Genomic DNA, 14,433 nt, shown 5'->3' with positions numbered 1-14,433 from the left:
GGCTTAATAAGTTATTTTACCACACAATAGGGGCCAAACAGGAGTAATAGATAAGTAGCTAGAACGGAAGGCGATTGGTTCAAATTATGCGAAAATGAAATGGAACGCAAGCAAAAGGCATTATCAAGTAGATCACTCAAATTACAGATGAGGGAGCTAAATACTTCGGGGCATACATTACCCCTCATGGAGAGGCTTAACTGATATGGACACAGAACGAAAGATAATTGGCTTATATTATGCTACAATGGACTAGAACACAAGCAAAATACATTATCATCAACTGGACATATATCTATAATTAATCATAGATGTTCCAATAAATTCTCCAGAAGATATCGTTAAACATTGCAAAAATCTTAACAAGCATCAGAGACGCAAGCTCGTGAAGAAGGGGCAAAAGCGAGAAACTTTCAAGAATGAAGATTGCTGTGATCTTGTGCTTTGCTGTGGTGATGGTTTGTGTTGTTACTGATGGCAAAAAATTTGGTATGTCGTCCTGTTGATTTTTAATGCAAATGTCTATTCACATATTTACAATTCTAGCAGACTAGCTCATTTTCAGTTATCAGATTTCGATTGTTTTATTTTCCCCTTTTGGCCACTAACAATGTCTCATTGAAGAATCTTTAAAAAAATATAACGACCTATTGGACGGGGCTGAGCCATAGCATAGCTATAGCATTAAATGTAATGAGTGCTTTTTTCCCTCTGTCACGAAATAACACGTGTTGGCCGAGATACATGAGATGCCAATGTAATTATCCAATAAATGAGGACCTAGCTTGTTAATCTCAGCTTGTTAACTAGTTTTGATGTCTCATACCCTGTAAAGTTCGATAAAACTGATAAGGTGAATATTCGTTCAGTGTTCCGTGAAACGTGAAATGTGAAACCGTGAAACGTAAACTCGTAAACTAACGCAAAACATAAAAACTAACGATTTTACATAGCCACAATTCTAAACAGGGAGCACTTCTTTTTATAATCTCACACATTATATCTTTTTAGGTTCAAAACAGATGAAGAAGCACCGTGATTTTTCATTTGACACTCAAGGTAGGACAACGCACATTTAGTGTGTCCCTTCACTTGTCAAAAACTTTCACTAACTTTCACTAGACGACACGCTGCGTCAGACTTGCCATGAACTATTTTGTCACAATTATTTGTCATATTTATTGCATAAGATAATTCATCATGGAAATCAAATTTTTCCTTACCAATTATTTCAGTTCTGCTAATGTAAAAAAGGTAAACAAGAAAGATGAATAGATAAATAAACGGAATAGGTTGCTTTCACTGTGCCTCTGTGTCCAAGCCGCCAAATCCCTGTTGGATAATGGCGTCATTGGATAAACAAAGAAACGGCGAGGTTTCTTTTGCTAGATTTTGCAAGTCCGCAGTTATTTTAATCGGAATAGAAAGCCGTAATAGCAAATAGTTAGGACTTTCTAAGGATTGCGTGGGAAAAACTTGCTATAGACCTAGCATTCAGTTATAATCGGCAAGAACTGTTCCTACCTTAGTTCCCATATGGATACATATAAAATGGAAAATCCCCGATTATTTTGGACTTCGTTTCACGACAGTCGTAATGTTAATCAACCCAAAGCGGGGAGGGAGATGGCGGCACAAATTGCCCGCCCTGGATTCGACTGCCTATCTTAATTAAAAACATCTCCGCCATAAGGCCAAACTGGGAAACTTGTTCCTAAGATGTGAGTTAAATGACTATGGTGTGAAAACGTTTAAAGAGGCATAACAGCTATGAATGAAAAACAAAGAGACCTGATTTAACAGGGTTATGGAATCCTTTTTCATATATTTCGCAGACTGTACTGATGCAGAAGCGACCGAACAAAACTGTATGAACGGAGGAACGTGTCAAAAACTTGACTGGAGTGATGGAACGTACGATTTCTTCTGCCATTGTGCCAAAGGATTCTCGGGATGGCACTGTCAATTCGAAGATGATGGTAAGTCAGTATTCTAGCTGTGTTATGAATAAAATATTCACGTAAAACTTGTGTACGAAATCAGTTCGTTTGTAAATCTATCTTTCACTCATTTCTGCCACAGATTGCAGCCCAGAGGAAGCGACCCAACAAGCCTGTCAGAACGGAGGACAGTGCAAGAAAAACGATTTTGACCAGGATGGGATATTTAACCACTACTGCGTGTGTCCAGCCGGCTACTCCGGTGCGAAGTGTGAAACCCAAGAATAAAGTGAATCGAAGCAATTTCAAGCTAAAACCACAGAATTTAAATTAAAGTAAATGGTATCAAGAAAATAAAAGTGGTTTACAACTGGAAGTTTTTGTTTCTTGGTAATTACATTTGTCCTGATGTTTTTCAAAACAGGCTTCTGAAGGAGATTATCAGAAGTGAGGATTGCATGAAATTGCAATCCTTCCAACACGAAGCCTTCTCAATAAGGGCCAACCGACAGCGAGTCAAAGCTCTGAAATATATACCAAAGATTTATATTTTATTGTTAAATATAGTTACTTCCACCTTTAATGTCAACTCCTCCAAGTTACCGATTTGAGAACTAATTTCGGTGGTCAAAGAGCGTTCGTCCCCCAACAAAACACACTGTTTTAGATCAGAATTGAGTTTGTTGCTGCAGTTCTATTGCGTTCTCTTCAAAAACGCTAACTTTCCCGTACCCAGTGACCAATGCAGTCACCGTGCTTGTCTTTAGACAGAAGCACGAATTGCCAAACAGCACAATTTTCTGGAGCTCCTTGAGCTATGTTAGTATACAGACAGTTTGTAGCATTAGCTGTTTAAGCTAGAGGGTCCAACAGGGAGGGTATGGTTCACGAACGGAAAAAATGGAGGATCACGGATCACAGATATAAAAATTTCGTTTTCCCAAATCACGAAAATAAGCAAGTAAGATACTCTTTTACTGATACTTTTTTTTTGTTATACTAAAAAGAGTGTTTGAAGAAAGCAAAATCGCGAATGGTTAAGTCAAGGCTCCATATTGCAAATCGCATACCCGAAGTCAGTCTCGATAGACGACTCTACCCATTCGGAGGACTTGCGTCTCAAAATCACGTAGAATAGAGTGATAAAATCACGAATTCAGGTTCTTCACGGGTCACGCAAAACCTTCAGGTCACGAGTCACGAAGAATAATTTCCTAAATTCACGTTTCACGGAAAATAAAATCAGCTAATCACGCATCACGAGAATACCCCTGTACGACCCTCAAGCTGGGGGACTAAGAAGCCCCAATTTCTCAATGTTAAAGGTTACCGTATAGCTTAAGAGCACCTTTAATATAATTTAGAGATGTCTCGCGTCCGGTTTAAACCGTAGATACTTAAGCCCTTGTATCAAATTAAAGCTTATAGAGTTGGCTATCAAACTATACCAAGAATTTCGAAATAAAAAGAATTCTCGAATTTTTCACGACCTCTAAATAAGAACCTCCGAATCATCTTTTGGGTCCCTTTGAAAGCTGCAAGTCAAAGGGAATTTGTTAGGTAGGTTAAGTCCGCATAGGAGCCAAGTGGCCCATCAGGCCGGAGCTTATCCCGGTTTCCGTAGCAGGAAGCGACTAGGAGTATTTCTACTCCCCCTTGGATGGGATGCTAGTCCATCACAGGGCTACCCCACAGCATTAAGTTCGCCGGTACCCATTTATTCACCTGGGTGGAGAGAGGCAGTGTGAGAGTAAAGTGTCTTGCCCAAGAACACAACGCAGTGTCCCCGGCCAGGCCTCGAACCCGGACCGCTCGATCCGGAGACGAGCGCACTAACCATCTGCATGAAGCCACCACGCCTCCCATTTCCCGCCTCCCGTTCCCCCTGGAATTTGTTAGTTTGCCCTCAAATTTGGACAGTAGCTAGTTTGAAATATAAACAACAAACACCTTTCTGCGAATTTTTTATTTCCAAACAATTTTTCTCGGAGAGTGATTTTTCTACGATTACACCGTATTTTTTTTTAATCCTACTTCGAAAATGTTCTGTTGCTTTCCACTGAAATTGAGTATGGCAAATCGCAGACACGTTATTTTAGCGCTTTGGATCCGGAAACTGAGGGACAAATTAAATGAAGCGAAAAACAAAATTCCGTTTGATCTGTAGCTATCAAAGGTGAATCGGACGCTCGCATTTACTGGTCATAACAAATTTGACAATTCACCTTATTTCAAACCTCTTGGTATAGTTTGATAGTTGGCTGTATAAGCTTTAATTTCATATAGTAGTGTAGGTATCTACAGTTTAAACCGGACGCGCTACATCGGTTGGACGTGGGACACCTCTAAAGGTATACGGTAATCTTAAATTAAGTTCTAAAATAAACCTCTGGGGTGAAATCTCGTGCGTTACGCAGGCTGCAAGATTCGTTACGTGAAGAGACAAGTGCATAGACAATCGCAACGGTATGTAACAAGATGTGTAATCCTAGGTTTTCAATCCTTTCAGAACTTTCTAGCGTGTTAGAACAAACGATACGAAAACGGCAAAAAAAAAAAAAACAAAAAAAAAAACGATAAGCTGTATTGACACGCACCTCGGAGTGTCCACAACAAAACAAAACCCTGAAAAGTTCTATCAAGCCAAAAATTGCAAGTGCTAGAATATGTACAACACAATTACAAGCTGAACTTTTGCTTCTGTCTTGCTTCTCTTTGAAATCTGTCCTCCACAAAATGGATGAATTAGTCTCTCTTGTGAGATTTGCATTTTCCTTTGGTCATTTTCATGCTGGAAACAAATTAAACAAAAACGCTTTAGTAACTGATTCTACCTTGTATAGCTTAATGATGCGTCTAAATTAGATTTCAATAGTCTTTTTCAACATAGCGTATCTGCTTCACATAGTTGTTCAATAGTCTTTTGGAACGTAGATAGACAGCATACCAGATATCCTATCAATTCCGTAAACGGACTACATGTATTACAGCGTGTGTAACACCATGATGAAATTTGCATCTTTCCTACCTAAGCCATTTGAAAACATAAACATAAACAAGTAGTCTGTACTCTAACACCACATATAACATTTGCTTCTAGAACTCGATCACTGTGCATCGCAGGCTCTCGTCAACACACTTACTTTGAGTTTGCAAAATCAAATGACACATCATCTCCAATCAGCATGAATGGTGCCCACTTTCTCAGTTCACAGAATGGTGGGTGCTCTCTCATCCATTTCATTGTCTCGTGAAGAGATTCACTGGCACTCTTCCCACGAACCAAGTTTCCATAGAATTGCTTCATGAACTCCATCGTAGCTTCGTCGTCCACAGCCCACAGAGACACCAATACTGAGCGTGCACCAGATCCTAAGAAAGCGCGAGCGATTCCAACAACGCCTTCAGCTTTGATTTGGCCGCGTCCGCTGTGACAACAGCTGAGCACCACCAGCTTGGCTCGTAACTGAACTTTTGAGATATCAGCCATTGTCAGCACGAAGTCTTCCTTCTTCAGTATTCCTTTAATATTCTGGGCAGGGGCTAAGGCGATATCTCCTTTGTCTGCATTACCGTGCGCAGCGATATGAATAAGACTCACTGAGTGTATCTTCTGCAACACAGTTTGCTTGGTGGCTTGTTTTCCAACCAGGAGACGAACATTTAGTAGCTGCCCAATCATTTCTACTTCCTTTCTGGCAAATGGAAGACGAGGCAATTCTTCTAGGCCTACTTCAGGATCTCCTACGATAAGGACACCTTTCTGACTGTGATAGTTTGCTGGACTGTCTTGGATAAGCTTGAGAGTCGTCAAAGAAGGAATGACACGAATTCTAAACGTTTTAGAGAGATATTCACCCCTCTCGTCCTTTAACGCTGCAAATGGGATTCTGTACAAAGAACGATCTGGAACGATGATCATCTCATATCCTTCCAAAAATTTAAGCACAGGAACAATAATGATGTTATACAAATCTTTAAGGGCTGGTGGATCCTCGCGACCTTCTTTCTCGTGCTCGTTAACCTGAGTGGTGGGAGTTTCTCCAAATTGTGTTGGGGATCTTGCCTCCGCATCGTCATCAAAGAGAAACAACGAGCGATCTTCACATCGTTCTCCTTGCAAGAGCAAAACGTTTCTGTAGGACTGATCCGCCAAAGTCTCCAGCCAGTGTTGAATGGAAGCGCCTTGGGATCGGATGTCTGTCGTAAGACCTTTATTTGGTACAACTTCTACCTTACCAGTCTTTAAAACCCAGCAAAATAGATTTTCGTGTACAAAACAAAACGATAGACCTGTGCAGGACTTCTTTTGGACGACATTCCCGAAGTCGATCCATCGATTGGGATTAAAACCAGGCAAATCGTGCCTGGAATACTGCTTTGCCATTAACTCTGCCAGTGATCTGGCACGTGCCAGTTCTGATATGTTCAAAGCCATTGTAATGCATTCCAGTTTCAACAAGACTAAAATCATTACTCGATAAGGACCAGTATTTTCGTCAGCAAACCCTATCTTGTAATATTCGCTCTCTCCAACTGATATTCGCATCTCTTCAAGGCACTTGATGCTTTTTGAGAGATATGACAGAGCTGTTGGTATATCTTGATAACGAAAATATTCACTGCTATGTTACAATAGCTCATACTTTTCGCTCTCACGTCTCCCATTTGTTCACAGATCTCAAGTGCGCTTTGGAAACAATTTAATGCTTCCTGAAATTCATTATGAGACAAGTGCAACATTCCTAAGTTTTGATTCATGGTCATTTCACCTTTTTTGTCAAAAATTTCTCTTGAGATTTCAAACGCCTGGTCGTAAAATTTCCTCGCCTTAGTATTTTCACCCAGTGAAGTTTGCACAGCTCCGAGGTTACCGATAGCAGTGCCTTCTCCATCTTTGCTTCCAATTAGCTTTGCGATTGCCAATGACTTCTCGAAATACTTCTTGGCCGTAGTCAAGTCACCACGAGATTGATACACAGTTCCAAGGTTGCCATTCATTTCTCCCTCTAACCTTATATCTTTGACTTCTTTGCTGATGTGGAGCGCCTCTCTGTAGTGCTCTATCGCTTTTTCATGTTCGCCAACAGTTTGTTCTAAAGATGCCAAATTGCCCAGGACATTTGCTTCAACCCTTCTGTCGCCAATTTTTTTAGTGACAGTGAAAGCTTTTTTGAAAAATTTATTGGCCTTCGCATATTCCCCACGATGCACACAAACAACTCCCAGGGGACTGTATGCTGTAGGCAATCCTTATTTGTGACCAGTTCGAATCCTAATCTCCAGTGCTTTCTTGTGGTGCTCGAATGCCTTGTCATAATCTCCAAGATGTTGAAAAACAGTTCCGAGGTTGCCATAATCTACTCCTTGCCCTCTTAGGTGTTTTGTTTCTAAGGAGATAGCAAGTGCTTGTTGATGACATTCTTTTGCTTTACCATAGTCACCGAGAGATTGATACAAAGTACCAAGGTTACAATATGCTGCCCCTTCCCCTTGTCTGTCGCCAGTTTCTTTTTCGATAGCAAGTGCCCTTTCATAGCATTTTCTCGCTTCGTTGTACTTGCCAAGAAGACAATAAAGGTCACCAAGTTCGCTATTTTCGGATCCTTCTTGTTTTATGGCACCTATTTCTCTGTAGATTTCGCACGCCTTTTTGCAAACTTTTTCAGCCTGTTTCAAGTCGTTCTGAGCGCGATAAAAACACCCTAGATCACTGTATACAAACGCTTCTCCTTTTCTATCACCTTGTTCTTTACTAATAGCGAGTGCCTTTTGGTAACATTCTTTTGCCTCTCGAAATTCCCCTAGCGAGATATGAGCATCAGCGAGGTTTCCGTAATCTATGCTTTCTCCCCGTTTGTTCCCGTTTCTCACACTTTCTTTGAGTGCCCTCTGTTGCAATGTCTTTGCCTTTTGAAATTCACGAAGACTGTTGTATACTTTTCCAAGCTCGCCACAGGCCTCTCCAAGGTCTTTTATTTCACCGGCCTCTTCAAAGATTGCCATTGCTTCTTCATAATGTTGTTTTGCCTGTTGGTATTCTTCGGTTTTCTTGTAGAGTTTACCGAGACAGCAAAGTGCCCTTCCTTCTTCCTTTCTTTTACCTTTTTCTTTCCAGATTGCGAGCGCCTTTTGAAAACAGTCCTTAGCTTTAGCGTATTCGAAACGAGATAACAACAAATCACCAAGTTGGGTAAGAAGCGCTCCTTCCATTTCCTTGTTACCAGTTTTGGTTGTCAATACCAGCATTTTGTTTAGATGTTCTCCTCGGTTGATAGCCAACACGTCAAAAAAGCTAGAGAGGAGCATCACGCTCGAGTGGAATGTGAATGCTTTCTCGTATCTTTCTTTGGCTTTAACATGCTCGCCAGTAAGCCTATACACATCACCGATTTTCTCGAGCAAACCGGCTGCACCTTCAAAATCACCAATCTGTTCGTATAGAGGAAATGCCTTCTCGCCGTTGTGGATGGCATTCTCGTAGTCGCCAACTAGAAAGAAAATTTTAAACAGATTGCGGTAGATCAGAGCGTTAAAGTTGTCCAATCTGTTCTTCTTTAACTTTGAAGAATTCTTTTGCAGAACAACCAAGCATTCACTGAACAGTTTAATGGCTTTAGTGTAATGACATGTTTGAAGCAGAAACGATGCTACTGCAATGCCAATAAAGAGGGCTTCAAGAATCTCGTCGACGGTGTCCATAGCCGTTAAAACTGTAAGCCTGGTAACCTATCATAGATTATGATAAGAAAATTAGAATTAAAAAAAATCAGCTAGATCCATTCACGATTTAAAACAGGCAATTTGCCTTTCTTCCTACGTTGGTCAGCGGGAGATTATGAGATTGCAAAGGGAAGTATTTTAAGGACGTTCGCGCTATTTGTTTCTGCACATCCTTACTGCGCACGCAAATTCACACGCCACGTCATGCATGAGAGCGCAAGCTAAGTAAAAAAATGAGCAATGATAGGGCAGATCATGGCCATTGCTATAACTTTGCCTGGATTTAACGATCTTGGACGTTCGGTGACCCCTACTTTTCTTTCCAGAAACAGATTTTATTTACAATTATCTCCACATTCTTGATCAATAATGATTTCTTAAAACATAAGCAGGCGAATATTAACGTTAAAAGCCGACGTTTCGGCGTCATCCTGACACCAATCTCAAGGCAAAGTGAAAAAATAATGCGAAGATTTGATTTCTATACAGTCTCTACAAATTAGCATAATAACAAAGGATCACAAGTTCTTCAAGTGAATACCTTTGCGCGAATCGAGTCCGTTTGCACGTTCAGGGATGGTTTAAGTTTTCTTATAAAAAGCATCTCCTGAATTTGGCAATCAAATTTGCTAAAACACTTAGTAAGAACGTGAAATTGTTCTGAAAGACTATGAGGTACGTTCGAGTTATGTTCGCTCAAATACTACTGTTTACAAATTGACGACGATTTTTGTTTGTGTCCATCAACAAGTTCGTGGAGGTGGCCGCGAGTGTAACCAACATATCCTGCATCACACAGGTTACATTGAAATTTATCAACCAGGCATTGTTGGTTAACAGTGGCTGGCTTGACTTCTCGAACTTTAAGGTCTTTGTTGAGTTTTCTGCCGATGAACACGGGCTGAACTGTGGTCTTGATTTTTGAGCTGAGGTCTGTGAGACGTTTCTTCACTACATTAGAAGAGGCCTGATCTTTAAATGGTATGACAACTCGGATGGTGGGTGTAGTCGTTTCGGTTGATGGAAAGTGCTGCTGGTCTGCTACCTTGGAATCTACGAATTGCTTGACATTCAAATTGAATAAGTGCCTCGGGTACCTAAGCTTTAAGAATGGGGTCTCAAGTCGATCGCATTCTTGTGAGAAGTACGACCAGTTGGAAGATAAGCGGTAAGCTCGATCTAATATGGTGGTAATTAGACTGCGCTTGTACCGATTATCCACGTGGCTCTGGTACGTAGATAAGATGACACTGATCGCTGATCACTTAAATAAAACTGAATAATAGTCCGTAAATAATAGCCCATGTTCTTCAATAATGCATCGATTGATGGAAGCCCTTCCTTCTTGTGAACTGAAGACATTTCTGTATTTTATCTTCTTACACTTTGGGGAATTGTTATTTTTCAGTGACTCTCCTGCATGTTCGTTTATTTATGCCGATTTATGTGATTCTTTTTCACCTACCGTCCATTTGACTAGCTTTTCCGGTCCTGGCTGGCTAATCAACCGTAGAGGTATTTCTGTAGATTTTCCTAATGTTCTTCACAAATGTCCATCCTACGCGCAGAAATCTTGCTATAACGCTCACGCTAAACCCCTGCACGAGCAAAAACACCACTCGCCAAAGTAAACTTGAAGAATAGCAAGTAACCATATTGAAGGAACGGTCTACACACTGGCCGCCATATTTTTGAAAACAAGAGCGACACTCCTATTACACCATTTAAGGAGCGTATGATTGATGGAAGCGAATCGTCAAATGCTCGCGAGAGTTTTGATTCGGGGGTCGCGTATCAATGAAATTGGTGGTAACCGCCAGGCGATAGCTTTGTAATTTCAGTAAGAAGTTTTATTGTTTTATAGAAGGGCTGTCCTACCACGAGCTACGCGACAATTTCATTTCCAAAGGTGCGACGGGTAATGGTAGTTCACCGTTTCTTGTTCCGAGTAGTACAAGGTGTCTCGGCAGGATGGAACTAGGAACCATAACTGCGTTCATGCATCCACATTCACAATTTCTCTTTCCACCTCGCTGAAAACACCACGAACTTCCATCATAATGGGGAATTTAAAGAGCGTGTGGAAAACATGGAATCCGGAAACGGAAACGGAAACAGAACCAGAAATGCTACAGCAATTATTTAAGACATCTCCAGTTTTTATTTGTCTGATTCCGGTTCCAGTTCCGTTTCCGTTTCCAGGATTCCATGTTTTCCACACACCAATTTAAACGTGTGGGTGTACGAGGGAAGAGAGGCCAATTCTTCAAACGACTATGTAAAGAGGTTTCACTATGTTATGTTGTCTACTTCCTATACAACTTAATCCCAGGTCTGCAAGGTTATTTAATTTTGGTGACCTACTGAGTATAATATCTCGGTTTTATGCTAAAGCCTCGTGATCCGAAAGTATTGGCTGCTGCGAAATATTGAGGCCTGAAACTGAACAATCTAGGTTTCTCAAGCTTTCATAGCTGATCTTTTTATCCGCCGCGAATATTTTGATGTGAAATATTGTCTGTATATTTTGAAGTTGCCATGCAAACGTATTTTGACGTGTAGGTTTAGCCAACAGAATTTGCAGACATTCGTCGCTCTTATAATTTGTCGTTCAAGGTTAACGGTCTTAAAGATGATTTCCAGTCCGTTTGTGAGTTTCCCAGGTAAATTTCAAACATAATAATAATAATAAAAAGTTTGCTAGTATTTCCGTATCAGATAGTTAGTAAATTAAGAAAAGCTAGACCTTATCATGGTGTTAGAACCCATGTGGACGGGTTGGCAATGTCAGAATTTAATGGCAAATAATTTTATTAAACATCGAATTCTGAAGAATTTATGAACAGCCGAAGGTTTGCATTGACCAAACTTGAGGGATGTAGCTGTGGTAGAAAGCGTCCGAATCCAAATCCGAACTTCACGTATCTATCGATCGCGGTCACTTTGTCCCCAGTTACAGAGAGAGAGGAAGAGAGAGGGAGAGAGTTTCCGAGAAACCCGAAAAATAGTGAGGATCGCTGAGTGTTCAGTGTAGTCGCGTGGCGACTGGTTTTCAGCGGAAACCTCAAACGGCAAACCGCTAGATGTCACGTGATTAAGTGCTGCGGAAACGTTTGGAGTTCTCAACACGGGTTTTTAACGTTGAAAAGTAGGTTTTCATGTAAGGGTCCGTAAGTAGCTTTACCTGGTTGTTTTTTAGCCTGAATTTCTGTATATTACTCGTACCAATAAGAACTGAAGTTATGTAAACCAAGTCTTTTAAAAACAAGTTTAGATTTAATCTCTAGCCACTGAGTGAAAATAAGACTTTTTGTTGCCATTTGAAAATCAAACACTACTGTTGTCTCGAAATTCAATATGGCGGCCTCTTAAAATGAAATAATTCTTTCACGTTTTCGTAGCCAGGCTCATAGATATCAAAAATGTCCAACGCCTCAGTTATTAAAAACTGAATGTCCTTACTCCGGAAATTACACCCGAAACATGTCAAATGTCAACAGCTAAGACAAACAACACCTAATACAAACTTTAGTACAATAAACTATTTCCTTATGAATGTCTATCATGCGATTATCTCTTGTAGTATTGATTTTTTGGGAAGAAAACCCTACTAATAATTTTCTTGATCAAACCATTAATAATTCACGACAAACCGACGACAATTATGATTACGAATTGATGTAACTGAAACACAACTTTCCCTCGATATGCACCGACATAAAGTTGTAGCAGACACAGTTCGTGTTACGCGCATCGAAATATCTGAAACAGGGCTGGGTAGTTTGATAAGCTATTTACATTGAAATATACTAAACAAAATAAACCCAGCGCATTACAATAGGACAAACACCTTGAACGAACATTCTTCGACGAACGAACAAAAACTGTACCTACCAGCAGTTAGCCTTGAGAAACGAAACAAAAGATAAGCCATCCCGACGTTTTCGTGACCGACAGTGATCACATGACACTTGAGGCTGATACTTGATATTTCATGATGTAAGTATTCTCTGAATGATAAGGATTCAGATCTTTTGCCGAACAAGGATCTTTGTCTGAACAGGCATAAATCGCTGGCCAGAGAAGTTTGGTTGGCGAAATGGTGCAAAATTCACAAAGTTTATATTCATTCACATTTAATGTTGTTATTATTATTCACGAATATATTTATTCACATTCAACAACTAAATTTATATTCAAGAAATATATTAATTCACATTTAACGACGTATTTCGTATTCACGAATATATTTACTCACATTTACGGGATGTATTCATTCACATTCACGATCGAAATATTGGTTCAACACGGTGCAATATTCATTCAACATTTTCTGCGCACCGCCTTCACGCATCATTAGGTCCCAGCTCACGCTCTATAATTTCCGAACGCAATACGGCGGACGAAGGAAGCCTTATTATATGAACGGGTAGAATAAAGACCCAAGACCCCAAACACAAATGTTACATTGGCAGGAGCTTTCGATCTCCTACAAGAGTGCGAACGGGAATGGAACACCGCGGAAGTAGGATTGAGAGAGAACATCCAAATAAGGCTCGAGTGTAGCTCTCCAGCAATTACTACCTTTTGTCAGTATCATTGCGCAGTACTGAATGAAATAGTGGGAAATATATGTCTTTTGCATGGAGAATGGATACGACACGACTCATCAAACTGCACAAACCTTGCAGTGTATTCTGTGACCAGCCCTGAGGTCTTCTTAACTCGATATTCAATATCGGAGGTAGTTCTTGGGGAGCGGGGATGGCGCAGTGGTGAGAGCCCTCGCCTACCACCAGTTTGACCCGGAGATGAGTTTGTTGTTGGTTCTCGCCGTGCTCCGAGGATTTTCCTCCGGGTTCTCCAGTTTTCCTCCCCCCACAAAAAAACAGCATCTCCAAATACCAATTCGACCAGGATAGAGGGTCTGAATGAAAACCCGCTCTTTCTCTCAAAGTAATTTATTTCTAATTTTTATTTTTCCATCTGCAACAAAGATTGTCGGGTTTCACGTGGACAAAAAAAATTCAAATACTTCTTGAAACGTCGTATTGTGGAGTACGGGCTTCTCGTTGATTTCGGATGAGCAACTAGATAATCTCGTAGAACGTTTCATGATGAGTGATCAGTCAACGGGATGAGAGAGGGAGAGTATTGGCCACGTTGACCCTGGAGACTATAGGATCAGCTGGGCTGTCGTAAGACACCCTCACATTTTCACCCCTATGATCACTTCGCACCCTTGATGGCCACTAAAACCTTTGCGTCGCTGAGGGGAGCAAATCTAGGACACTACTACAGTTCTGTTATTAGTAGAACATTTAAACAAAAAAAACAACAACAACGTTAATATAGTTTTTTTACATTGTTTTAGGAGTACCTTTTTAAAGATTAAAGATTAAAGGAAAATCATCAATAGCCCCGTGCATGACAGTAACCAGGCTATGGTGTCCGTCAATATGCCACAAGCTATTTGGAGCAGCCACAGAATACGCTCTCCTAGAAATTACGACAGCCTAGCGGATTCTAGAGTTTCCAGGGTCAACGCGGTCAATACTCTCCCTGATTCCTTCCCGTTGAACTCTGAGACCTATAATGATCGAAGATGTCCGGTCACCAAGGAATACCCGAACAAAGTCCCATGATCACTCATAAAACGTTGTACGAGATTATCTACTTGCTCATCCGAAATCATCGAGCAGTCTGTTATCTCCTCTAGCCCATGTAATGTTTATGTTCAGTTGTGTATGTTTGGGGTCTTTTGTCTTTG

The 14,433-nt window shown here is 40.6% G+C and overlaps 1 protein-coding gene and 2 pseudogenes across 2 annotated transcripts; 1 reads left to right on the top strand and 2 right to left on the bottom strand.

The window, feature by feature from the left end:
- Positions 1 to 358: 358 nt before the first annotated feature.
- Positions 359 to 2,316, top strand: LOC149108350 (uncharacterized). The gene is made up of 4 exons (XM_089295659.1): positions 359 to 489; positions 1,012 to 1,059; positions 1,836 to 1,979; positions 2,083 to 2,316. The coding sequence occupies exons 1-4, from the start codon at positions 420 to 422 to the stop codon at positions 2,226 to 2,228; spliced, it is 408 nt and encodes a 135-aa protein (XP_089151785.1). The 5' UTR covers positions 359 to 419; the 3' UTR covers positions 2,229 to 2,316.
- Positions 2,317 to 2,472: 156 nt separating this feature from the next.
- LOC149108348 (uncharacterized) lies at positions 2,473 to 12,620 on the bottom strand (annotated as a pseudogene). Its single transcript, XR_016209032.1, has 3 exons — positions 12,558 to 12,620; positions 5,084 to 8,669; positions 2,473 to 4,731 (listed from the first exon to the last, which is right to left on the bottom strand). The product of XR_016209032.1 is annotated as an uncharacterized LOC149108348 (transcript).
- Positions 8,719 to 10,135, bottom strand: LOC149108349 (uncharacterized; annotated as a pseudogene).
- Positions 12,621 to 14,433: the final 1,813 nt, after the last annotated feature.

The sequence above is a fragment of the Orbicella faveolata genome, unplaced genomic scaffold, assembly GCF_042242905.1.
Source record: "Orbicella faveolata isolate gen_17 unplaced genomic scaffold, um_ofav_v1 contig_26, whole genome shotgun sequence".
Classification (NCBI taxonomy): Eukaryota; Metazoa; Cnidaria; class Anthozoa; order Scleractinia; family Merulinidae; genus Orbicella; species Orbicella faveolata.
The sequence above is the reverse complement of the archived record's forward strand: the minus strand, read 5'-3'. Positions and strand labels throughout refer to the sequence as shown.